Here is a 25912-nt window from a genome sequence, read left to right on the forward strand (position 1 = left end):
TGAGGTCCACGGTAGATGGTTTAAGGTTTAAAGTTTTGGGGGTTTGGGGGATGTAACTACAGAGTCAAGTAGAGCATTCTAGGCGTGGAGACCCCAGGTGCTGAAATCATATTTTCTACAATCGAGTTTGGAGCGGTTTATCTTTTTTTTTCCCCTTCTGTCTTTTTTTTGAAATGTTTTTATTAAACTTTTTTTCTTTTTTAAAAAAAAACACAAATATCACCTTTGCAACATTTCTACACCGTTAAGCCTCCATTATACTCTTTTTATCCGTACATGTATACCTTTAAATATCTATATATCTATTTTTACACATTTTTGTCCTTCTTTTAATCCGCTCTCCGAAATGAGCCAAAAAAAATTCCCTGCCAGAAAAAAAGCAGAGAAGCCGATTTCACTCCTTTTGGGAGTTTCCAATTCTGATTTTTTTTCTTTTAAACTGGAGACTCCAGAATGAATATTTTCAGGCTGGTTTGAAGGGGTTTCCGCCAGTTCTTGTTGGGCCAAAGTGTCCACAAAGCACAAAGTCAGTTTGTGAAGGGAAGCACGCAGGGCTGGTGCTGCCAGGGGAAAAAAGATGGAGAAACTGCATACGGAAGGATGGATTGGATGAGGGGGGAAGAAACACCGAATGAATCTCTTGTGGGTTTTGACACGAAGCGGGAATTAAAAGCAGCGACAAAGGTTGGAGTTTAAATTTGAGAAGAGGAAGGAAGAAGAGATGAAAGAAAAGGAGAGGAGGGAGGGAAGAAGAAAGAATGGAAGGAAATGAAAAAAAAGAAGAGAAAATGGAAAGAGGATAGAAGGAAGGGAGGAAAGAAGGGAAAAGGAAAGAAGGAAGAGAAGGAAGAAAAAATTGAAAGGAAGGATGCATGGGAGAGGGGAAGGGAAGGAGGGAGAATAGGAAGAAGGAGGAGGGAGGAAGAAGAGGAAGGAAGGGAAAAGGAGAGAAGAAGAGAGGATTAAAAATGAAGGAAGGATAGATGGGAGAGAGGAAGGAAGGGAGGGAGAATAGGAAGAAGGAGGAGGGAGGAAGAAGAGGAAGGAAGGGAAAAGGAGAGAAGAAGAGAGGATTAAAAAATGAAGGAAGGATAGATGGGAGAGAGGAAGGAAGGGAGGGAGAATAGGAAGAAGGAGGAAAGAAGAGAGGAAGGAAGGAAAAAGGAGAGAAGAAGAGAGGACTAAAGAAGGAAGGATAGATGGGAGAGAGGAAGGAGGAAGGCTTGAAAGAAAGAAAAAGAAAGAAAAAAGAGAGAAAGAAAAGAAAGGGAGGGAGCAAGTAAGGCTTGAAAGAAAGGGAGAGGGGCTAGAAAGGAAGAAAGGGAGAGAGGGAAGAAGGAAGGAAAAAGAGGGAGGAAAAAAGAAGAAGAAGAAAGGGAAAGAAGAAAGGAAGGAAAAGAGGGAGGGAGGGAGGAGCGAAGAGGGATAGAAATGAAATAAGGAAGGAAAAGAGGGATAGAAGAAGGGAGGCAGATAACGAAGGAACGTAAAAAGAATGGAACGAAGCAGGAGAGATGAAAGGAGAGAAACTCAAATGCAAGAGATTTGGAAACACTACAAAACAAGAACCCAGGAGGGGGGGCCTTCCTTCTACATCCCCCCCCCCCCCCGAGAGCCACTGCCCATCCCAAGCCGGGCGCAGCGCTCCCCACCCCGCCCCGCCCGGTGGCCGCCCTGGGTGCCAGCTGCTTCCCACCGGAGGCGGCAGGAGGAGGTATGCGCCCTGCAGCCCGAGAACGGCTCCCGAGCCCCGCGGGCAAGGGCCGGCTCCCAGTTTCGATCTGGCTGCTGCCCAGCAAGTGCCGTGAGTCACCCGGGCTTCCTCCGGCTTCCCCACTCCCCGTCTCGAGGCAGTGTGGCAATCCCCAGGGCTCGGCTTTGCAAGGCGTGGGAATTGGCAAGGGCGGGGCAGAGCTCAGGGCTGCCGCCTTGCTTGGGTGGGGGTGGGTGGGTGGGTGGTGGGGGTGGGTGGGTGGGGGGTAGAGGATCGAGGAAACCCCCTGGGGCAGCAGGAGGAAAACCAGGTCACAATTTTGGGGGGAAATCACCCCTCGTTTCTCCCAGGACCCCGGGAGGAATTCTGCGTCCTTGCATGAGTCACACAAGCGTGGATTCCGCCAACTTGGGCTTCCCGTGGAGATTTCCCTGGGGGGGGTCTCCTTTTGCAAACCATTGGGGTGGGGGGGAGGCTTGGGGTGCAGGGTAGAAAGTGCTGCTTCCTCATACATACACCCCCCCCCCCAGCTGACAGTCGTTCATGGGTGCTCCTCCTTCAACTGGGGAAAATGCTCAGCCTTGGAGAGAAATCCCAAAGGAATCCTCAACCGCCCTGGGGAAGGAAGGATGGGGGGAATGAAGTAGAAAAACCGGAAGCGGCTGAAAAGCCCCCCCCCCCCTGCGGCTAAAGGCTAAAGGCTAAATCTCAGCTGGGATAAAGTTCCTTCATTTGGGGTTCAGCAAGGCCATGGAGGGCCCCTGGGTCAGCCTAACTTTCTCCTCGAATAATTAAATAAAAGATAGAAGATGGATGGATGGATGGATGGATGGATGGATGGATGGATGGATGGATAGATAGAGATAGATAGACAGACAGACAGACAGACAGACAGACAGATAGATAGATAGATAGATAGATAGATGAATACATAGTAGAATTAGATAGATATTAAATAGAATGAGATAGGTAGGTAGGTAGACAGACAGACAGACAGACAGACAGACCGACAGATAGATAGATAGATAGATAGATAGATAGATAGACAGATGATATAGATAATTTGATATGATATAGATAATAGATGCAGATGATACAAAGGGATAGATAGATGATAATACACAGGAATAGAGATGGACATGGACTGATGGAGATAGATAGATAGATAGATAGATAGATAGATAGATAGATAGATAGATAGATAGATAGGTAGGTAGGTAGGTAGGTAGGTAGGTAGGTAGGTAGGTAGGTAGGTAGGTAGGTAGGTAGGTAGAAGAATTAGATAGATGTTAAGACGAATGAGATAGATGATATAGATAATTTAATATGAAATAGATAATAGATACAGATGATACAAAGGGATAGATAGATGATAGTACACAGAGGAATAGAGATGGACAGATGGACAGATGAACTGATGGTGATAGATAGACAGACAGACAGACAGACAGACAGGCATATAGATAGATGGTAGAAATTAGATAGATATTAAATAGAAATAGAGACAGACAGACAGAATGACATATATAGATAGATGGTAGAAATTAGATATTAAATAGCATTAGAGACAGACAGACAGACAGACATATAGATGGTAGAAATTTGATATTAAGTAGAATTAGAGACAGACAGACAGACATATAGATAGATGGTAGAAATTTGATAGATATTAGAATGAGAGAGAGAGAGAGAGGGAGTGTGGGAGGGAGGGGGAGAGAGAAGTTAGACAGACAGACAGGAGAGAGGAGAGATATAGGGCAGAAATCTTGGCTCATAAGCTTCAATCAAAGGAAATGTACACTTTGGGGTTGATCTAGATGACCTCTGGGGGACTCTCCCCCTTCTTCTAAGCGAACTGACGAATTAGGTGGCCTTACCTGCTTCAGAAGGCTCCGCAAGGCTTCTCAGACCCCAAAGGCCTCTCCTGGCTAGGATCAAACGTGGCATCTGACCTTGGAGGGTCCTTGGACGGTGGAACTTGGCCAAGCCCACCAACAACGCTTTGCCTTTCCGGAAAAGGCTCCGGTGACAGCAGCAGAGGACGAGATCCGAACACGGCTCAGAGCCCCTCCAAGCGGGGAGAAAACAGCCCCCCCCCTCCTGGGCCCATGCCGGACGCTGCCTTTCATCCCTCTGCAAGACTCTCTCTCAACTCTGCCTGGTCTTTAATTCTTAAAATCCCTCCCTTTCTCTCCTTCTTTCTTCCCTCTCTCTTTCCTTCCTTCCTTGCTCCCTCCCTCCCTTTCTCTCTTTCTTCCCTCTCTCCTTCCTTCCTCCCTTGCTCCCTTTCTCTCCTTCTTTCTTCCCTCTCCTTCCTTCCTTGTTCCCTTTCTCCCTTTTCTCCTTCCTTGCTCCCTCCCTCTCCTTTCTTCCCCCTCTCTCCTTCCTTCCTTCCTTCCTTGCTCCCTTTCTCTCCTTCTTTCTTCCCTCTTTCCTTCCTTCCTTGCTCCCTCCCTTTCTCTCCTTTCTTCCCTCTCTCCTTTTTTCCTTCCTTGCTCCCTCCCTTTCTCTCTTTCTTCCCTCTCTCCTTCCTTCCTCCCTTGCTCCCTTTCTCTCCTTCTTTCTTCCCTCTCCTTCCTTCCTTACTCCCTCCCTCTCCTTTCTTCCCCCTCTCTCCTTCCTTCCTTCCTTCCTTCCTTGCTCCCTTTCTCTCCTTCTTTCTTCCCTCTTTCCTTCCTTCCTTGCTCCCTCCCTTTCTCTCCTTTCTTCCCTCTCTCCTTTTTTCCTTCCTTGCTTCAGCCCTTTCTCTCTTTCTTCCCTTTCTCTTTCCTTCCTTCCTTGCTCCCTCCCCCTCCCTTTCTCTCCTTCTTTCTTCCCTCTCTCCTTCCTTCCTTCCTTGCTCCCTTTCTCCCTTTTCTCCTTCCTTCCTGCAAGTGGGAAATTCTCTTTCGCCCTCCAGGCTTTTTTGCCAGTAGAATTTATTTTATTTTAAAAACCTGTAACCCTCAAAGAGATGATGATTTGCCGTTTCACAGCTGGGCCGGCCAGCTAAAAGTGGCAGAGCTTTGGAACAGAAGTGGGGGAGAAAAAAAAATCTACTGGATCGAAGGCGGAAAAAGGATCCACGGGAAGAGAGGCAGAAATCCGAAAAGCAGAAATTCAAAGTAAGTTTTTTCCCCCCTTCCTGGCCCACTTCCGGCTTTTAGCTCTGGCCGGCTGGGGTGGGGGCTGGGCTGAGAGCAGAGGGGGCTATTTTTATCCTGCCTTTATTGTTGTCTTTATAAATAAGTCCTGGCTTGGTGCCAGAGATGATTCCCAGAGAAACTGACAGGTCTGTGGCCAGGGAGGGGGGAGGGAGGGGGGGGAAAGATTGGGACATCAACTTTTAGTTTTTGCAAAGATGAAAATGCTTCCTTCCTTCCCTCCATTCCTCTCTTCCTTTCTTTTTCTATCCAACCCTTCTTCTATTCCTCTTTCCTCCCTCCCTTCATCTTTTTTTGTCATTTCTCCCTTTTGATTCTTCCCTCCCTCCATTTCTCCCCTTTCCTTCCTTTCTCTTTCCTCCCTTCCTTTTCTTCTTTCTTCCCTCTCTCCTTCCTTCCTTTCTCCCTCCCTCCATTTCCTTCATCCCTCTCCTTCCTTCACCATTCCTCTCTTCCTTTCTTTTCTACCCAACCCTTCTTCTATTCCTCTTTCCTCCCTCCCTTCATCTTTTTTGTCATTTCTCCTTTTTCCTTCTTCCCTCCCTCCATTTCTCTCCTTTCCTTCCTTTCTCCTTTCTTCCTTTCTCCCTCCCTCCCTTTCCTTCTTTCTGCAATCTCCTTCCTTCAAAATTCCTCTCTTCCTTTCTTTTCTACCCAACCTATTCCTCTTTCTTTCCTCCCTCCCTCTCTTCCTTCTATCATATCGCCTCCCTCCCTTTATCTTGTTATTTCTCCTTTTTCCTTCTTTCCTCCCTCTATTTCTCTCTTTCCTTTCTCCTCCCTTCCTTGCTCCTTCCCTCCATTTCTCTCCTTCAGTCTTCCCTCTCCTTCCTTCCTTTCTCCCTTTCTTCCCTCTCTCCTTCCTTCCTTGCTCCCTTTCTCTTTCTTCCCTCTCTTCCTTCCTTGCTCTCTTTCTCTTTCTCTTTCTTTCTTCCCTTTCTCCTTCCTTCCTTCCTTGTTCCCTTCCACCCTCCCTTTCTGAATTCTGCCAGCAGAGGCCGCTATGGAAGTGAGCAAACTTTTCATTTTGAACATTTTATATGGGGAAACTCTTGAAATAATCCACCCGAATATTACCTTTAGAAAGCATTTTGTGTCTCCCAATCTCCATATCTTCCATCAGTAAAAGGGGGGGAGGCAACAAATTAAACCCCTTTTAGAGGGGAAGATGGACGATCCCAGATGGCCCCTGGGACAAATAAGAATAACCCGGTGCCCCCGAACAAAAACGATCCATAAATATGTCTATTCTTTTTCAACAAGCTATAAATAAACCGGGGTTATGTTCATCTGGGAGATGCCAAAATGCAGAGATAATCCTCATTCACGCCAAGTTGACTGCTGCAGTTCAGCACCAAAGGCACAAACCTTTGTGAGCCCCAGAAATCTCTCAGCCCAGGAGGCTTCCTGTTGCTCCTCTGCGTGAGTTGCTGTTCTGGGATGGTTTCAATTTCTACGCCATTCAGAGACACAACGGGGAGGCTCTTGAACAGGCTTGAACATTCTGATTTTACCAAAAAGACGCCCTACTTGGAACAGCTCATATCCTCATAGAGCCGAGGTGGCGCAGTGGGTAGAGTGCAGTACTGCAGGCCACTTCAGCTGACTGCTATCTGCAGTTCGGCGGTTCAAATCTCACCGGCTCAAGGTTGACTCAGCCTTCCATCCTTCCGAGGTGGGTGAAATGAGGACCCAGACTGTGGGGGGGCGATATGCTGACTCTGTAAACCGCTTAGAGAGGGCTGAAAGCCCTATGAAGCGGTATAGAAGTCTAACTGCTATTGCTATTGCTATTGCTATCTATCTATCTCTATCTATCTATCTCTATCATCTATCTCTATCTATCTCTATCTATCATCTATCTATCTATCTATCTATCTATCTATCTATCTATCTATCTCTATCTATCTAGCTATCTCTATCTATCTATCTATCTATCTATCTATCTATCTATCATCTATCTATCTATCTATCTATCTATCTCTATCTATCTATCTATCTCTATCTATCTATCATCTATCTATCTATCTATCTATCTATCTCTATCTATCTATCTATCTCTATCTATCTATCTATCTATCTATCTATCTATCTATCTATCATCTATCTATCTATCTATCTATCTATCTATCTCTATCTATCTATCTATCTCTATCTATCTATCATCTATCTATCTATCTATCTATCTATCTATCTCTATCTATCTATCTCTATCTATCTATCTATCTATCTATCTATCTATCTATCTATCTATCTATCTATCTATCGGATTGTTGGGGGCGACATGCTGACTCTGTAAACCGCTTAGAGAGGGCTGAAAGCCCTATGAAGCGGTATATAAGTCTAGCTGCTATTGCTATTGCTATCCTCCGACGTTACCTTAACAGTTCCTAGGTCCTTGGTTAGGACTCGAGCTGTTGAGCTACCAACCAGCCCCAAAGGCTGTGAATCTCACCAAAGATTAATCGTACATAATAACAACAACAATAATAATATAAAGTGTGAACATCCTGAGGACTGTGTAATGAACCAAAAATAAAACAAACAAGGGAAGATGAAATAACAAAACGAAATTAAAATATATATATATAAAATAAATCTGCAGACTTCAGGGTGAACCAGGTCTCTGCGGCCTCCGCTGGTTTTTCTCTCGGTCTCCAGATGTCGGGCGGGATCTTCACCCCCTTGGAGAACCTGTGCGAACTCGACAACGCCAGCTGCCACCCGCTGGTGTGCTTCCTGTGCCACGAGCAGTACGAGCAGCCGTGCCTCTTGGATTGCTACCACAACTTCTGCGCCAGCTGCCTGCGGGGACGAGCCATCGACGGCCGCCTGGCATGTCCCCTGTGCGGGTAAGGACGGCCTCCCTGGCTTCGTGACGGCCTTACCGGGCCAGTGGGGTTGGAGTAGATGACCTCCAGGGGACCCTCCCCGCTCTAGGATCCCGCCTTCTCCATTTGGCAAAGCTAAGTTTCTAGCCCTCGTGGTTTCTGCGGAGGAAGAGTTCCTCGAAACTCAATATCTTAAGAGGGCTCCGATTAAGCGGGCGACGGCAAATGATTGTCCAGGCTCTTCTTGAAAACCTCCACCACCTCTGGATTTAATCGTGGCTTGTCACGGTTTTTAATCATGGTTTGTCACGCTGCCTCGGTTTGAGCCCCAAAGACCTTACTTTTCAGTGATGACAAGCCAGGTTGTCTCTTCCTTGCAGCTACCAGTCCGTCGTGAAGGGGAATGGGCTCCCTCCTGAAGACCAGCTGCTCAAATTCCTGGTGGACAGCTCCGGGGACTACGAAGAAGAGGTCCTGTGTGCGAATTGCGACCTGCAAAGCACAAAGCAGGTAAGTTAAGTCCCACCCAGAAGGATTTGCAGGGAGAAGGAGTTTCGGCCCCCGGATTACAGGATGGTAGAGCGGCGGGTGAGGAGGGGCCCCTGAGGGTCATCTAGGCCAACCCCCTAAGCATGCAGGCTCAGGAATTCTGGGAGTTGAAGTCCACCCGTTTTCAAATGGCTAAGCCTTGGAGAGACACAGCAATAGAGCATCCCTGTGCTGGAGCAGTCTATCTTAGCAGCAGCGGCTGCTGTAATTACTTCCAAGAGCCCCTTCCCAGCCTCCTCTGACCATACCTGTGTCCCTTCTTCTCCTCCTCCCCCCTTCTTCTTCTCCTTTTCCTCTCTTCTTCTTCTTCCTCCTCCTCCCTTCTTCTTCTCCTCTTCCTCCTCCTCCTCTCCTCCCTTCTTTTCCTTCTCATCCTCTCTCCTCCTCCTTCTTCTTCTTCTCCTCCTCTCCTCCCTTCTTTCCTTCTCCTTCTCCTCCTCCCCTCCTCCCTTCTCCTCTCCTCCTCCCTCTCCTCCTCCCTTCTTCTCCTCCTCTTCCTCCTCCTCCCTTCTTCTCCTCCTCCTTCTCCTTTCCGCCTCCCTTTTTCTTCTCCTCTTCCTCCTTCTCCTCCTCCCTCCTCCTCCTCCTCCTTCTCCCTTCTTCTCCTCCTGTTCCTCCTCCTCTCCTCCCTTCTTATCCTTCTCCTCCTCCCTTCTTCTCCTCCTCTTCCTCCTCCTCTCCCCCTTCTTATCCTTCTCTTCCTCCTCCTCTTCCTCCTCCCCCCTCCTCCTCCTCTCCTCCTCCCTTCTTCTCCTCCTCTTCCTCCTCCTCTCCTCCCTTCTCCTCCTCCTTCTCCTCTCCTCCATTTTTCTTCTCCTCTTCCTCCTTCTCCTCCTCCCTTCTCCTCCTCCTCTTCCTCCTTCTCCTCCTCCTATCCTCCTCCCTCCTCCTTCTCCTCTCCTTCTCCCTTCTTCTCCTCCTGTTCCTCCTCCTCTCCTCCCTTCTTATCCTTCTCCTCCTCCCTTCTCCTCCTCCTCCTCCTCCTCCTCCTCCTCCTCCTTCTCCTCTCCTCCTCCCTTTTTCTTCTCCTCTTCCTCCTTCTCCTCCTCCTTCTCCTCTCCTCCTCTCTTTCTTCTCCTCTTCCTCCTTCTCCTCCTCCCTCCTTCTCCTTCTCCTCCTCTCCTCCTCCCTTCTTCTTCTTCTCCTTCTCCTCCTCTTCCTCCTCCTCTCCTCCTCCCTTCTTCTCCTCCTCTTCCTCCTCCTTCTCATCCCCTCTCCCCCTTCTTCTTCTCCTTCTCCTCCTCTTCCTCCTCTCCTCCAATACCCACCCTCCCCTCCCGTCTCCGTCTCGGAAGGAGCTGGACGCCATGTACTTCTGCAACACCTGTAGCCAGCCGCTCTGTGGCACGTGCCGAGAAGAGACGCACAAGGCCCGGATGTTCTCCCGCCACGAGATCGTCTCGCTGAGCAAGCGGGCCAAGGAGGTGCACAAGAAATGCTGTACGTGCTCAGAGGCCACTATGTTCTCATGCATGACCCTTCTTCACCCTCGACACCCCCACCCCCCAAGCAACCGAGCCCCACTTCTTCTGGGCAGCAAAAATACAGCAGAAAAGAGCCAAACCGGAATTGTAAAACCGTAGAACTAAAGAATCATCGAATCGGAATCCTAGAATTGTAGAGTCACAATCAGAGTTGCAAAATTGTGGAATCGTAAAATCGCAGATTCGGACTCAGAATCATAGAATTGTAAAATTGTAGAGTCACAAAATCATAAGAATCACAGAACCAGAATCATAGAATTGTAGAATCATAAGAATTGTAGAATCATAGAATTGTAGAATCATAAGAATCAGAATCACAGAATTGTAAAAGCTTAGAATCATAAAATCATAAGAATTATAGAACCAGAATCGTAAAATCACAGATTCATACTCAAAATCATAGAATTGTAGAACATGGAATTGTAGAATTATAGAACCATAATCATAGTTGTAAAACCTTAGAATCATAAAACCATCAGAATTATAGAACCAAAATCAGAACTGTAAAATCATAGAATTGTAAAATCATAAGAATCACAGAACCAGAATCATAGAATTGTAGAATCATAGAATTGTAGAATCATAGAATCAGAATCACAGAATTGTAAAAGCTTAGTATCATAAAATCATAATTATAGAACCAGAATCGTAAAATCACAAATTCAGACTCAAAATCATAGAATTGTAGAACATGGAATTGTAGAATTATAGAGCCAGAATCGTAGTTGTAAAACCTCAGAATCATAAAACCATGAGAATTATAGAACTAAAATCAGAACTGTAAAATCATAGAATCGTAAAACCATAAGAATTATAGAACCAGAATCAGAACTGTAAAATCATAGAATTGTAAAATCATAAGAATCACGGAACCAGAATCATAGAATTGTAGAATCATAGAATTGTAGAATCATAGAATCAGAATCACAGAATTGTAAAAGCTTAGAATCATAAAATCATAAGAATTATAGAACCAGAATCGTAAAATCACAGATTCAGACTCAAAATCATAGAATTGTAGAACATGGGATTGTAGAATTATAGAACCATAATCATAGTTGTAAAACCTTAGAATCATAAAACCATCAGAATTATAGAACCAAAATCAGAACTGTAAAATCATAGAATTGTAAAATCATAAGAATCACAGAACCAGAATCATAGAATTGTAGAATCATAGAATTGTAGAATCATAGAATCAGAATCACAGAATTGTAAAAGCTTAGTATCATAAAATCATAATTATAGAACCAGAATCGTAAAATCACAAATTCAGACTCAAAATCATAGAATTGTAGAACATGGAATTGTAGAATTATAGAGCCAGAATCGTAGTTGTAAAACCTCAGAATCATAAAACCATGAGAATTATAGAACTAAAATCAGAACTGTAAAATCATAGAATCGTAAAACCATAAGAATTATAGAACCAGAATCAGAACTGTAAAATCATAGAATTGTAAAATCATAAGAATCACAGAACCAGAATCATAGAATTGTAGAATCATAGAATTGTAGAATCATAGAATCAGAATCACAGAATTGTAAAAGCTTAGAATCATAAAATCATAAGAATTATAGAACCAGAATCGTAAAACCACAGATTCAGACTCAAAATCATAGAATTGTAAAACATGGGATTGTAGAAATATAGAACCAGAATCATAGTTGTAAAAACTTAGAATCGTAAAACCATAAGAATTATAGAACCGGAATCAGAACTGTAAAATCATAGAATCATAAAATCATTAGAATCAAAGAACCAGAATCATAGAATTGTAAAATCATAGAATTGTAAAATCATAAGAATCTCAATCATGGAACGATAGAATTGTAGAGTTGTAGAATCATACAAACATAACCATAGAATCCTAGAATGGGAATCACAGATAAAGTAGGGCTGGAAGGGAACTCTGAAGATCTTCTAGTCCAACCCCTCGGCCAAGGCGGGAGTTGTCACCACTTATAATTTGCTCTTGCTTCTGTTCAATGTTTTCGCCTTTTGCTTCCCACACCCTCCATCTACGATCTAGAAACAGGATCTGAATTTGCAGCCAAAAGGAGAATTCATTTGACGCTCGGTTGGAAAGCATGAAATTCTTCTTTTCCCATTTTTTTAGTACGACGCTTGGGGGGGTGGGGGGGCCCTGCAACCCTGAATTATAAACCACCTCCCTGTTGTGTTTCCTCTCTTTCCCAGCCCTCCACGAGGAATTGTACATCATGTTCTCCACGGAGAAAAAATCCATGCTGTGCATTAACTGTTTTCGAGATATGCCTGTGTAAGTTGGCCATCTTTCAGAATCGACCTCAGCGTCAAAGGCATTTTGAAGGGCTTCTCAATTGAATTTCATTGAAGTTAATTGGAATTTAATTAAGTTAATTAAAAAAAAATCAAATTAAATTAAATAACTTGAATGGACAGCCTGAAAGGCTATATAGGGTCTCCTGTTTGAGCATTAGATTATCGAGACCCCCACCCCAAGACCATGCCCCAATTTCTGTTATTTAAAAAATAGAGGGTCTGTAGGAAACAGCCCCCCCCCAATCAATTTGCATCATTTAGATTCAGAAACACGTAAAGGAAGTCCTTGACTTTCAACCGTAATTGAGATTGGCATTTTAGTTGTAAGCCCTGGTGGTTTGTATAGCGTTAGCCAGGGGAACTTCCCGACACTTGATATTCAGATTTTTTTATTAAAAAATATCTGTGAGAGAACAAACAAGAAGCCTCATGCTGTGCTCCCCCCCTCCAAATACCTCAAAAGGACATAATTCTACCCCCCCACCCCGTCCTCCAGGGAGAGCCGAGCGCATTGCATCGATATTGAGACGGCCTACATGCGCGGGTGTGAGAAATTGGACCAGGCTGTGATGGTAAGTGGGAAGAGGAGAAGAAATATTGTAGGGGCTGGGAATGGCTTTTATTCGCCGACTTCCTGCCTCTGTTTCTGAGGTTTTAGAGTTGGAGGTTAGAGGGACTTTGGAGGGCATCTAGTCCAGCCTCTGGCAAGGGCGGGAAGGATGTGGCACAATGGGGATATTAGCCCACGCTGGGACCAGGCGTGGAAAAGCGATTGGATGTCTTCGTCCTTCCTTCCTTCCTTCCTTCCTTCCTTCCTTCCTTCCTTCCTTCCTTCCTTCCTTTCTCCCTCCCTCCCTCCCTCCCTCCCTCTTTTTCCTTCTTTCCTCCCTTCTTCCTTAATGCTTTTCCTTCCCTCCTTCTCCCTCTTTTCTTCTTTCCCTTTGCCTTCCTTCCTTTCCCTTCTTCCCTCTTTTCCTCTCTTGCTTGCTTCCTCCTTCTTCCTTCATTTTCCCCTTTTCTTCCTTTCTTTCCAGCCTCCCCCTTTCCTTCCTTGTCCAATCATTCTCTCCTCCCTCCCACTCCTGTCCCTTTTTCTTTCTCCCTCCCTTTTCCCCTTCCTTCCCTCCCTTCCTCAGCCTTGTTTCCTTCTTTTTGTTTCTTTTCCTTTTCCTTCTTTCCTTCCTTCTTCCTTTTTTTCTTCTTCATTTTCCTCCCTTCCCTTCCTTCCTTTCCTTCCCTCCCTTCCTATTTTTCCTTCCGTCCTTCTTCCCTCCCTCCTTCCTTAATGCCTTTCCTTCCCTCCTTCTCCCTCTTTTCTTCCTTCCGTCTTCCTTTTCCTTCTTCCCTCATTTTTCCTCGCTTGCTTGCTTCATTTTCTCCTTTTCTTCCTTTCTTTCCACCCTCCCCCTTTCCTTCCTTTTCCAATCATTCTCTCCTCCTTCCTCCTCTTATCCCTTTTTCTTTTTCTCTTTTCCTTCCCTCCCTTCCTCACCCTTGCTTCCTTTCTGTTCTTCCTTTCCTTTCCTTCTTTCCTTTCCTCCTTTCCTTTCCTTTCCTTTCCTCCTTTCCTTTCCTTTTCCTTCCCTTCCCTTCCTTTTCTTCTTTCCTTTCCTTTCCTTTCCTCCTTTCCTTTCCTTTCCTCCTTTCCTTTCCTTTTCCTCCTTTCCTTTCCTTTCCTTTCCTTTCCTCCTTTCCTTTCCTTTCCTTCTTTCCTTTCCTTTCCTTTCCTCCTTTCCTTTCCTTTCCTTCTTTCCTTTCCTTTCCTTCTTTCCTTTCCTTTCCTTCTTTCCTTTCCTTTCCTTCCTTACGAGAAAAAAGTTTCCAAAAGGGGGCCCTTTTTGCAAACTTCACCCTGGCCCCCTCCGAAGGGCCGGCTTCAGGAGCCACGCCCCAGAAGAAGACTCGGGTTCGAGAGGCAGCCAACAACAGCTGGCAAAGCCTGCCCCCCCTTATAAACCTTCGGGGAAGGCCCTTGGAGAGCCGTGTCCCACACGTGTCCGTCCGTGGCAGGCGGTCAAGGAGCTGCAGACGTCCACCCGCGAGGCCATCGTCCTGCTCAAGGCCATGATTGAGGAGGTCCGGAACAGCGCAGACGAGGAGTCATCGGCCATCAACGGCCTCTTCAGCAGCATGCAGGTGAGATGGGCCCCCTGTGGCCAACACCGCAGGGCGGGCGCTCCTGCTCAATTCCTCCTTTCCGTTTTCCTTCTCCTAGGAAAAACTGGCCGAAAGGAAGAAGACTCTCCTGAAAGCTGTGCAGAGGTAAAGTTTGGCACCCGGGGAGAACCGGGCAGTGACCTGTACGCAGGTAGTCCTCGGACTTACGACCATCTATTTTTATTTTTTATTTTTTTGCAGATGTTTTTAAAATTATTTTTTTCCCTTCTGCAACACCTTACAGTCATTATATCAACATTGTTATGTCATCATACCTGTACATGTATATAATATTTCGCTTCTATATTTACGCACCTTTATACACAGTTATATATATATATATATATATTTTTGTAAAAATCTAATAGATACCTTTCACCCTGGCTTCACTGATAACAGATAAGAGCCTGTGGCCTAATGGCTAAGAAGTCTGCCTAGTAAGTAATATAGCCCAGGTTCGAATCCCAGTAAGGGTATGGCTAGCTGATGAGAGCTAAATAGCTTGAAATAGATCTATACTAGTCTCCCTTTATTTATTTATCAGCACAAATAAAAAAACACAAATATAACAAAAAGGCAACAGTAAAAATATTGGGTTTCTGTCGTGATGGACTCTTGTGACGAGCCGATTGACAGATGATGGAAGCAGTTAGCTTCCTCCCATAATTGGGGCTTACCAGGGGTTGTAAAAATCTAATATATATGTATATGTATATGTATATGTATATGTATATGTATATGTATATGTATATGTATATGTATATGTATATGTATATGTATATGTATATGTATATGTATATGTATATGTATATGTATATGTATATGTATATGTATATGTATATGTATATATAGGCTTAATTAGTTTTATTCTTATTTTGCAGCCATTTGTACCAATTGTTCCAAATTTCATAATATTCCGACTCTTCTTCATCTTTTAATTTCAGTGTTAATTTGTCCATCTCTGCACAATCCAAAGTTTTTTTTTAATCACTAATTCGTCCGAGGGGGGCATTATTTTGTTTCCAGCATTGGGCAAATGCTATTCTAGCTGTAGTTAGCCGATGTGTTAATATGTACTTGATTTTCTTTGTATATTTCCCTTTGATTATTCCCAGTAGAAAGATTTCGGCTTTGTATTTTATCCGTTCTCCTGTAATTTCTTGCACCCAGTTCCAAATTTTTGTCCGATACCATCTGTTTAGTGATCATTCAAAGTGGCAGCGACTTAAGTTTTTCCCACTTATGACCATGGCCGTCGCAGCATCTCACGGGAACAAAATTCAGACGCTCGGCAACGGACTCGCACTTACAACGGTCTCAGTGTTCCCCGGGGTCCCCTTTTTATGACTGGCCGTTCAGTCCCTTTTTTCCAGTGCCGTGGCAGCTTTGAACCGTCCTCGAAAGGGTTTGCTGCGACCGTTGTAAGGGGCGAGGACCGGCTCTCTGCAAAGCTCTGGGGGCTTGGGGGTTGGGCTGGATGACCTCCCGGTGTCCCTCCCCGTTCTATCCTTCGCTGCTTCTTCTTCTTCTCCCGCTCCGCTGCAGAGATTTCCTCTCCCCTTTTTTGGAGAGGAAAACAGCCTGAAAATGGCTTTTTGAAATCATTTATAAAATCATTTCTAATCATTTATTATATATTCTATATCAGTGTTTCTCAACCTTGGCAACTTGAAGATGTCCTGGACTTCAACTCCCAGAATTCCCCAGCCAGCGAATGCTGGCTGGGGAATTCTGGGAGTTGAAGTCCGGACATCTTCAAGTTGCCAAGGTTGAGAAACACTGTTCTATATAATATACTATATAATAATATATAATATATATTTCTAGCCAATACGAAGAGAAGGAAAAAGCTTTTAAGGAGCAGCTCTCTCACCTGGCTTGTATCCTGCCAACCCTCCAGGTAAGGAGGGACCAACTCCCACCCACCCCTCTCGCCCCCCCAAACTTTGCACCAAGATATCCCGGGCATGAAGCCCCCCCTCTCCCCCCACCGCCTCTTCCCCTTTTGCAACTCTTTTGATTTCCTTGGTGGCAAACGGTGCCTCTTTTCCGGCTTTAGGTGCACCTGGTCACCTGTTCTGCGTTTCTCAGTTCGGCCAACAAAGCCGAATTCCTGGATTTGGGCTACGTAAGTCGGATTTCCCTTCCTCCGGGAGCCTCCGGGAGGGTCAGGGGACATGGGGGGACTTGAACCCAGGGCTTCGAGAGGCTAGAGGGGCGGAGGGATGACGTGGTGGCCTTCGGACCAGCAAGGCCGACGGGGGAAGCCCGATTCACTTGAGGACCCTGCACAATGATGGCGGTGGTTCACTTAACAACGGTGGCCCGAAAGGGCGTAAAACGGGGCAAAACTCACTCAATAAATTTCTCGCTCAGCGACGTAAAGGTCAGGGGTCGGTTGTGGTTGAGTGGTTTCTTTTGCTTCCAGCAACTGATGGAGCGCTTGCAAAGGATCGTCAAACAGCCCCATCGGTTGAGGCCCTCACAAACCAGCAAGGTGAGCTGAACCTGGATACGGCCGATATACCCCGATTATTGGTTTATTGAGAGGGGAGCTAAGCTAACAGGCCTGTCTGAGCAAAATTCTGGTCCTCCCTCCCTCCCTTTTCCTTCCTTCCACTCTCCTTCCTTCTCTCCTTACCTCCCTCCATTTCCTCCTTCCCTTCCTTCCTTCTCTCCTTCCTTCCTTTTTTCCTTCCTTCTCTTCTCCCTCCCTCCATTTCTTCCCTCCTTTCCTTCCTTCCTCACTTTCTTCTTCCTTCCTTCCTTTCCCTTCCTTCCACTCTCCTTCCTTTCTTCCTTCCTCTCTCCTTCCTTCTCTTCTCCCTCCCTCCATTTCCTCCCTCCTTTCCTTCTATTCCTCACTTCTTCCTTCCTTCCTTTCCCTTCCTTCCACTCTCCTTCCTTTCTTCCTTCCTCTCTCCTTCCTTCTCTCCTCCCTCCCTCCATTTCCTCCCTCCTTTCCTTCCTTTTCCTTCCATTCCTCACTTTCTTCTTCCTTCCTTTTCCTTCTTTCCACTCTCCTTCCTTTTTTCCTTCCTCCTTCCTTTTTTCCTTTCTTCTCTCCCTCCATTTCCTCCCTCCTTTCCTTCCTTCCTTTTCCTTCCTTCATTCCTCACTTCTTCCTTCCTTCCTTTTCCTTCCTTCCACTCTCCTTCCTTTTTTCCTTCCTTCTCTCCCTCCCTCCTTCCTCCCTCCTCCTTTCCTTCCTTCCTTTTCCTTCCTTCATTCCTCACTTTCTTCTTCCTTCCTTCCTTTTTCCTTCCTTCCACTCTCCTTCCTTTTTTCCTTCCTCTCTCCTTACCTCCTTCCCTTCCTGTCTCTCTCTTTCCTTCCTTTCTTTTTCCTTCCTCTCTCCTACCTTCCTTTTTTCCTTCCTCTCCTCCCTCCCTTTCCTCCCTCCTTTCCTTCCTTCCTTTTCCTTCCTTCCTCACTTTCTTCTTCCTTCCCTCCTTTTCCTTCCTTTTTCTTCCCTGCCTCCCTTTCTTCCCCCTTTCTTTCCTCCCTTCCTTTTTTCCTTCCTTCCTTTTCCTCCCTCCCTTACTTCTCTCTTTCCTTCCTTCCTTCCTTTTTTCCTTCCCTTCCTTTTTTCCTTCTTTCCTTCCTTCCAGATCAACAGCGAATATCGGGCTGAGTTCGCCCACTGCCTGGAGGCCCTGCTGCCCTTGTCCCCACGCCGGTCAGTGGTAGGCGCCACAGGAGCCATCGGTCCCGGCCTGAGCAACAGCAACATGTACGTCTCTCGTTCAGTGGGCACCCTAGAGGTCACTTAGCCCATGGCCACAGCTGGACCTGACTGCATCGCCCCCAGCTTCCTCCTTATTGGCTAGGCAGGCGGCTGAAGGCGGGGCTGGCCAGCAGTGGCAGCCACTCAAGTCCTAGGGAAGGGGTTCTAATGTGTCCCCCCAACTAGGAAGACTTAGGTAGCCGCTCTCTCCCATCCTCTCTCTTGCTTGGAGGACTTCAGTCCAGCCAGCTGGTGGGATAATGCAGGACTTCAACTCCCAGAATTCCCCAGCCGTCTTACCTGTCCCAGGTACTTGGGAAGGACTCAAGAGGTGGATCCAAAAACCCCCTGCCAACTCCGATCTAAAGTGTCCGATTCGGCAACCGACCGTTAATACAGGCAGTCCTCGACTTACAAGAGTTCGTTTAGCGACCGTTTGTTCAAAGTTACAACGGCACTGGAGAAAACTCACTCAAGAGCCGTTTTTCACACTTGCAAACCTCAGCATTCAGAGGCTCGGCAACTGGCATGTACTTAGGACAGTTGCTGTGTCCCAGGGCTGTGACTTGCTAACCAAACTGCCTTTTCATTGGCTTCCCGATTTTCCAAGAAAGGGCTAATAAACTCCGTTTTTCTCTTGGCTTCTAGGATGTCCGGGGGTCCCGGCTCCAAGACCCTCTTAGTGGCCGGCTGTTCAGCGTCGCATGAAAAAATCCCCCTGGACGGATCGCCGGTGAGGAAGGCGACGATGCACCGATACATCAGCACAAAAGTCCTTTTAGCCGAAGGGAGGGAGACGCCGTTTACCGACCACTGCCGGGACTACGAGAATATGTATCGGGTAAGGAGGGCGGGATGGGGAAACCCCCACCCCCACCCCCGCTTCCGTTTGCCTCCTTCGCTTAACGACCGCCACGAGAACGGTCGCAAAACCAGTCACGACGACTTAACGGTCGTGGTGGCGTACGAGATTCGATTACGGTCGTTAAATTGAGGACTGCTTGCACAAAAAGTGAAGAATAGTGTGGAAATAGTCCTCAATTGACGGCCATTCGTTCAGCGAAGTTGCAACAGCACTGAAGAAGGACTTGTAGCCAGTCCTCGCACTTACGACGGTTGCAACCCCCACCCACCCCCATGATGACCTGATCCAAATTTCAGGCGTTTTGGGGGGTGTCACACGATTGCCAATTTGCGGCCTTCCCAGCCGGCTCCCGACCAGCGGAGACAATGCAGGAGGCAGATTGCTTAACGACCACTGGATTCACTTAACGACAGGAGTGACTTGCTTCACAACAGTGGCAAAAAAAAAAGGTTGTAGAATTGGCTACAGCGACTGGGAGCGATTTGCTTCACAACAGTGGCAAAAAAAAGTTTGTGGAATTGGGCTCGACTCATTCAGCGACTGGCTTGCTCAGCAATGGAAATTCTTGGTCGTAAGCCGAGGACTGCCTGTAACGTATCAGGACAACACGGTTCTATGCATAGCGACATCCCAAAGAGAGGCCCCCCCCACACCCTGGAATTTGGGGGTCTGTTTTTTTTCGTTAAATTTGATCTTTGAAATGTTCTGGATGGGAACCTTTTGAAAGGTAGGGCGGGAAGGGGACCTCGGAGGTCATCTAGTCCAACCCGCCACCGAAAAGACGGGTTTTAGACGATCCCACTCAAGCGGAAATTCCTCCCAGCGATGGGAGCATTGAACTTGGGATGCCCGTTTCGTTTTTAAAATTAAAATTAAATTAGGACAATTTAGCCAGCCCCCCCTTCCTCGCCCTCCGTCTCCCGCAGGCGCTCCAGACCGAGATCCAGAGCTTGAAGGGACCAAGTGCAGGAACTCCACCGCGACTTGACCAAGCACCACTCCCTCATCAAGGCGGAGGACATGGGCGAAATCCTGCAGAAATCCCTCCAGGTGGACGTCCAGATCGCCTCCGAATTCTCGGCGGTGGAAATGAGGCGGACGGAGTTCGAAGAGGTGACCGCTCTCGTCTCTTTGAATTCCCCTCCGTCTGTGGGAACTCTCGAACTCGCCGCCCTGGCTGAATTCTCTCTCCCTAATCTTTTCCTTCCCCCTTCTTGTGTTGCTGCAGACCTGGGAGGAAACCTACCAGCGGGTGGCCAACGAGCAAGAGATTTACGAAGGTTTGGGGAGGGGGTCTTCGGGAAGGGAGGTTTCTCTGAGCGCGTGCAGAGTTGAATTTCAGGAGGGCAACTCGGCTTCTCTCGCCCAGCCCAGCTCCACGACCTGCTGCAGCTGAGGCAGGAGAACACCTACCTCATGGCCATCGCTAAGCAGATCGGCCCGTACGTCCGATCCATCGCCCGGGTCAAGGAACGGCTGGAGCCCAGGTGAGGAGACCCCCCCTCATTCCCCTCACACCGGGTTTATTGATCGATTAATCAATAAACTCGGCTCCTGGGCCATGGCTGGTGGTCTTCCTGGACTCCAGCCCTCCCTCCTGCTTCCTTTCCTCCTTTCCTTCCCTTCCTTCTCTCTACTCTTTCCTTTCCTCCTTCCTTCTCACCTTTCCCTTCCTCCCTTCCTCCTTCCTTCTCACCCCTTCTCCTTCCCTCTTTTTTCCTTCCCTCCTTCCTTCTTTTACCTTCCTTTTCGCTCCTTCCCTTCCTTCTCTCTACTCTTTCCTTTCCTCCTTCCTTCTCACCTTTCCCTTCCTCCCTTCCTTCTTTCCTCCTTCCTTCTCACCCCTTCTCCTTCACTCTTTTTTCCTTCCCTCCTTCCTTATTTTACCTTCCTTCTCGCTCCTTTCCTTATTCCTATTCCTATTCTCTCATCCTTTCCTTCCTTATTCTTCCCTCTTTCCCTTCCTTCTCTCTACTCTTTCCTTTCCTCCTTCCTTCTCACCTTTCCCTTCCTCCCTTCCTTCTCACTCCATCCCTTCTCCTTCCCTCTTTTCTCCTTCCCTCTTTCCTTTTTACCTTCCTTCTCGCTCCTTTTTCTCCTTCCCTCCTTCCTTCTTTTACCTTCTTTCTCACTCCTTTCCTTTCTTCTCTCCTTTTCTTTCCTTCCCTCTTTTCCTTTCCTTCCTTCTTCCCTCTTTCCTTCCCTTTCTTCCTCCTCCTTTCTTCTCGCCCCTTTTCCTTTCCTTCACTCTCCTTCCCTCTTTTCTTTTTCCTTCCCTTTCCTCCCTCCTGCAGCCATCCATCCCTCCTTTCCTTCCTCCTGCGTGCCTGCATCCATCCTTCCTTTTCTCTCATTTTTTTCCTTTTTCTTTCATTCTCCCCCCCCCTCCTCCTTATTCTCCATTAATTCAAGGCTCACCGAGCCCCCCCCTTCAAAGGGCCCCCCTATGCATCCGTTGTGGCAGCAATCTCACACACTCATTTTGGGGGCAACCAGTGTGTGTCTTTGTGACTTCTTGGGGGGGGGGCTTCTCCGGCCTGGTGGGAAGCTCCCCTGGGGGTTCACTCGGACAGACCCCCCCCAACATCCGCTTCGCAGTTCCAGGAGTGGAGAGAGAAAACCGGGGATCAGCCGGAGAGCCTGCTCAAAATCTACGAAGACGGACCCCTCCCAGCCGAGTCTCAGCCCAGGTACTCGATCGATCGATCCCAGGGAATCCATGAATCCTCACCACGCTTCATCTGAAACGCCCAGGTGGCCCTCGACTTACGAGCCCGAAATTTCCGTTGCTAAGTTGTTGAGTGAGTTTGGCCCCGTTCTTAAAGAGAAACACGGTGGTCGTTCAGTCACACGGTCGTTAAGCGAATCTGTCTTCCCTTGTTGACTTTGCTGGCCAGAAGGTGGAATCACACGAACCCCCCCCCCAGGGGATTTTGCGACCGTTGTAAATACGAGCCAGTTGCCAAGCGCCTGAATTTCAGTCACTAAACGGATGGTTGTAAGTCAAGGACTATCTGAATTTGGCTTGATTCTTTCCTCGCCTTTTTAATTTTTTCCCCCTTTCCTTTTCTCTCCGGAACCAAATCAGCAGTCCCGGCACAGAAGCCCAGGCGCTTGGCTCTCCCACCACGGACCTGCAGCCGAAAAGCACCGAGGTCTTCAAAAACAAGACGAAAATGAGGGCAGAGACCCTCTCGGACCCCACAGGAGCCCCAGAAAGTCTAACCAAGGAAGGAGACCAGGAACCCCACCTCCTTCGGCATTGAGGGTGCCACATTTTCCTTTTGTGGAAAAATATCTACCTACCAACCAGCATCTATCATCTCTCTCTCTCTCCCTACCAGTATCTGTCTGTCTATCCATCCATCACCTTTCTATCCACCTACCTACCATCTACCTACCTACCTGTATCTATCTATCTATCTATCTATCTATCTATCTATCTATCTATCTATCTATCTATCATTTCTTATCTATCTCTAATCTATCATCTCTTATCTATCTCTATGTATCATTTCTTATCTATCTCTAATCTATCATCTCTTATCTATCTCTATCTATCTATCATTTCTTATCTATCTCTATCTATCTCTTATCTATTTCTATCTATCTAATCTACCTACCTACCAGTATCTATCTATCATCTATCTATCTATCTATCTATCTATCTATCTATCTATCTATCTATCATTTCTTATCTATCTCTTATCTATCCTCTTATCTATCTCTATCATTTCTTATCTATCTCTATCTATCATCTCTTATCTATCTCTATCTATCTATCTATCATTTCTTATCTATCTCTATCTATCTATCATTTCTTATCTATCTCTTATCTATCATCTCTTATCTATCTCTATCTATCTCTTATCTATTTCTATCTATCTAATCTACCTACCTACCAGTATCTATCTATCTATCTATCTATCTATCTATCTATCTATCTATCTATCTATCATTTCTTGTCTATCTCTTATCTATCATCTATCTATCTCTATCTATCATTTCTTATCTATCTCTATCTATCTCTTATCTATCATCTCTTATCTATCTCTATCTATCTATCATTTCTTATCTATCTCTATCTATCTTTATCTAATCTACCTACCTACCAGTATCTATCTATCATCTATCTCTTATCTATCATCTATCTCTTATCTATCATCTCTCTTATCTATCTCTATTTCTTATTCACCTACCTACCAGTATCTATCATCTATCCATCCATCTACATCTCTTATCTATCTACCTACCTACCTACCTACCTATCATCTATCTACGTATCTCTATCTCTCTACCTACCTATCTCTCTCTCTATCTAATCTACCTACCTACCTGTGCTTGTTCCGTGAATTCTGGAGGTTTGGCGTCTGAATTGCGTGCATTTTATTTTGCGTGGTGGTGGTGGATGGACGTGCATTAAAGAATCGTGCGTGGCCTTTGAACCCCCCCAAATTTTACAGAATGGTGCCTCTGCTTTTTTAGCTGCATTGCCGACCCTCTTCCCAAGCGTGGGGATTAAAAATTAAAATATACAATACAATACAATAGCAGAGTTGGGATCTTGGAGATCTTCTAGTCCAACCCCCTGCCTAGGCAGGAAATACTTCACCCCTTTAGACAAGTGACTATCCAGCATCTTCTTAAAAGACTTCCAGTGTTGGGGCATTCACAACTTCTGTTCCACTGATTAATTGTTCTAATTGTCAGGAAATTCCTCCTCAGTTCTAAGTTGCTTCTCTCCTTGATTAGTTTCCACCCATTGCTTCTTGTCCTGCCCTCAGGTGCCTTGGAGAATAGCTTGACTCCCTCTTCTTTGGGGCAGCCCCTGAGATATTGGAAGGCTGCTATCATGTCTCCCTGGTCCTCCTTTTCATTAAACTAGACATACCCAGTTTCTGCAACCTTCGTATGTTTTAGTCTCCAGTCCCCTAATCCTCTTTGTTGCTCTTCTCTGCGCTCTTTCCAGAGTCTCCACATCTTTTTTACATCGTGGCGACCAAAACTGGATGCAGATATTCCAAGTGTGGCCTTCCCAAGGCCTTATAAAGTGGTATTAACCCTTCACGTGATCTTGATTCTCTCCCTCTGTTGATGCAGCCTAGAACTGTGTTGGCCTTTTTGGCAGCTGCTGCCCACGGCTGACTCCTATTTAAACGGTTGTCCACTAGGACTCCAAGATCCCTATGTGATAGAAGTTCTCCGTTCAATGGTTTTGCCGATGGCTAATGGGTGCTGCAACACATTTTGGGTGTGGCAAACTTTTTCCTGGCCTTGCTAGACAATTTGCAATTTCGAAAGAGCGTCTTTGCCCTTTGGAAAATCCCCAGCCGATGGGGACACAGCAGGGAAGATCCAGTCTTAAAAACGGCTGGCCATCTGCCCGAACCTCCCCGTTCCGCTGCTAAAATTAAATTAGCTTGGTGGTTTTTGGATTAAGGTATTAAGAGATTTCCAAAGGCTGGGCTGACCTGATCTCCTTTGTGAGAGGAGGGGGAGAGGAGGTATTTGCTTCTAATTTCCATCTGGCACTTTCCAGTTGCAGGACAAAAAAATAAAATAAAAATAAACACCCCACGTTTTAATTTATTTCACTTTTACCATCCTTGCAACCTGACTGGGACAAAAAAAAAAGAGAGAAGAAAAGAAAGGGAAAAAAAAGAAAAAAGTGAAAAGCTAGTATTAAGATTTAGTAAACAGAAACAAAACCTTAAAATTGCTTCTTCCTACAAGTCTCCCCGTCACGAAAAAAAAGGGGGTTCCAGCCTCCACGGGACGCCCCCCACCTTCCCTTCGTTTCAAACGTGCCTCGGGCGTCATTAAGGGAGACAGAACGGAGGGTGTCCATTAAACACTCTATTGCAACGGACTTGCGCTAAAATCGATGGCAAGCGATAATTTTGCTAGCTTCTCGCTAGCCATTTCCTCTCCGGGTTATAAGCGCCGCGAACAGAATAACCATTAAAAAAAAAAAAGGTAATAAATTTATCTTTGGTTTGTAACGGGAACAGAAATCAACACACATCGGAAAAGTTTTGAGGAAGAAAAAAAAGGACGGTGCGCGTGGGATTTTTACCAACTTGTGTCAAAGTTAGAAAACAATTTCGCTGCGGCCTTTTAACGGAAACGAAGTGTTGAAACGAATAAGTTAATGAAATTAAAATGGAAAAAGAAAAAAAACAAAACAAGAGGTTTTAGGAACGGCAAGGAATGTCGAAACGATCTGCCGAGAGGAGGGAGGGGGGAAGCCAAAATAATGATAATTTTTAAACAAAAAAACAAGGAAGGAAGCAGGTGTAGAAAGCAACGCATTAAGATTTGCCATCAAAGTTTTGCATAAGTGATTTTGGGGGGGGGAAATAACCTCCAAAACTTTCTCCCCCCCCCCCCCAATTCTCTTTTTTGAGGGGAGGGGAGACCAAAATTATTGCAGGCTGTTAAGAGGGGGGTGGGGGGGAAAAAAAGAGATTTTATGCTGCACGTCAGCTGGATGCAAATTTTATAACTTATAAAATTAATCGGTCGTTTTCCCCAATATATATATATATATATATATATTTTAAGATCAGGCTGCAAACAGCTGGATGCGAATGTCACAACTTATAAAATTAATTTTATATTATTATTATTTTTTACAAAAGATTTTAAGGCCGGGCTTCATTCAAACAGCATTAAGCGGCTGTTAAGAAGGGCAAACGGGAAGATGTGTGTGTGTGTGTGTGTGTGTGTGTGTGTGTGTGTGTATGTGTGTGTGTGTGTGTGTGTGTGTGTGTGTATATATATATATATATATATATTTTCATGATTTTTTTTTGAGAGGGGCGGGGAGGGAGAAAAATATAGTCTGCGGGAATATATATATTTTTTCTCCTCAGTCATCTTTTGATTCCCGGCTGGGATTCGAACTCGGGGCGAGACGTAAGCGACAAACGGCATGTTTTCTCTCTTTTTTTTAAAAAAAAAAAGAAAAGGAAAAGAAAATTATATGGCTCGCTCAGAGATTTCTAGGCAGCCCTGTAAATTCTCCAACAAAGGCTTTGTTTTCTTTTCTTTTTTAAAAGGAACCTCTAGAATTTTTTGAGCCCTCTGTACGCGCTCAGAGGCTTAGCGAAAACCGGAGGAAGGACGTAGCCCCCA

General features: G+C 45.8%; 1 protein-coding gene across 1 annotated transcript; it reads left to right on the forward strand.

Moving 5' to 3' along the window:
- The first annotated feature begins 4570 nt into the window (after positions 1-4570).
- On the forward strand, positions 4571-22134 carry RNF207 (ring finger protein 207). The gene is given in 19 exon segments (XM_087702181.1): positions 4571-4818; positions 7519-7709; positions 8069-8198; positions 9533-9677; positions 11922-12003; positions 12523-12598; positions 14037-14162; positions 14242-14288; positions 16011-16083; positions 16243-16311; positions 16612-16680; positions 17795-17916; positions 18559-18751; positions 19702-19731; positions 19733-19888; positions 20004-20055; positions 20145-20262; positions 21373-21465; positions 21867-22134. Coding segments are annotated over 18 exon segments (1947 nt in total). The 5' UTR covers positions 4571-4818; the 3' UTR covers positions 22042-22134.
- Positions 22135-25912: the final 3778 nt, after the last annotated feature.

This window comes from Thamnophis sirtalis, unplaced genomic scaffold (assembly GCF_051295495.1).
Source record: "Thamnophis sirtalis isolate CommonGarterSnake01/CBP01778 unplaced genomic scaffold, rThaSir2_p1.2 scaffold_15, whole genome shotgun sequence".
In the NCBI taxonomy this organism is placed as follows: Eukaryota; Metazoa; Chordata; class Lepidosauria; order Squamata; family Natricidae; genus Thamnophis; species Thamnophis sirtalis.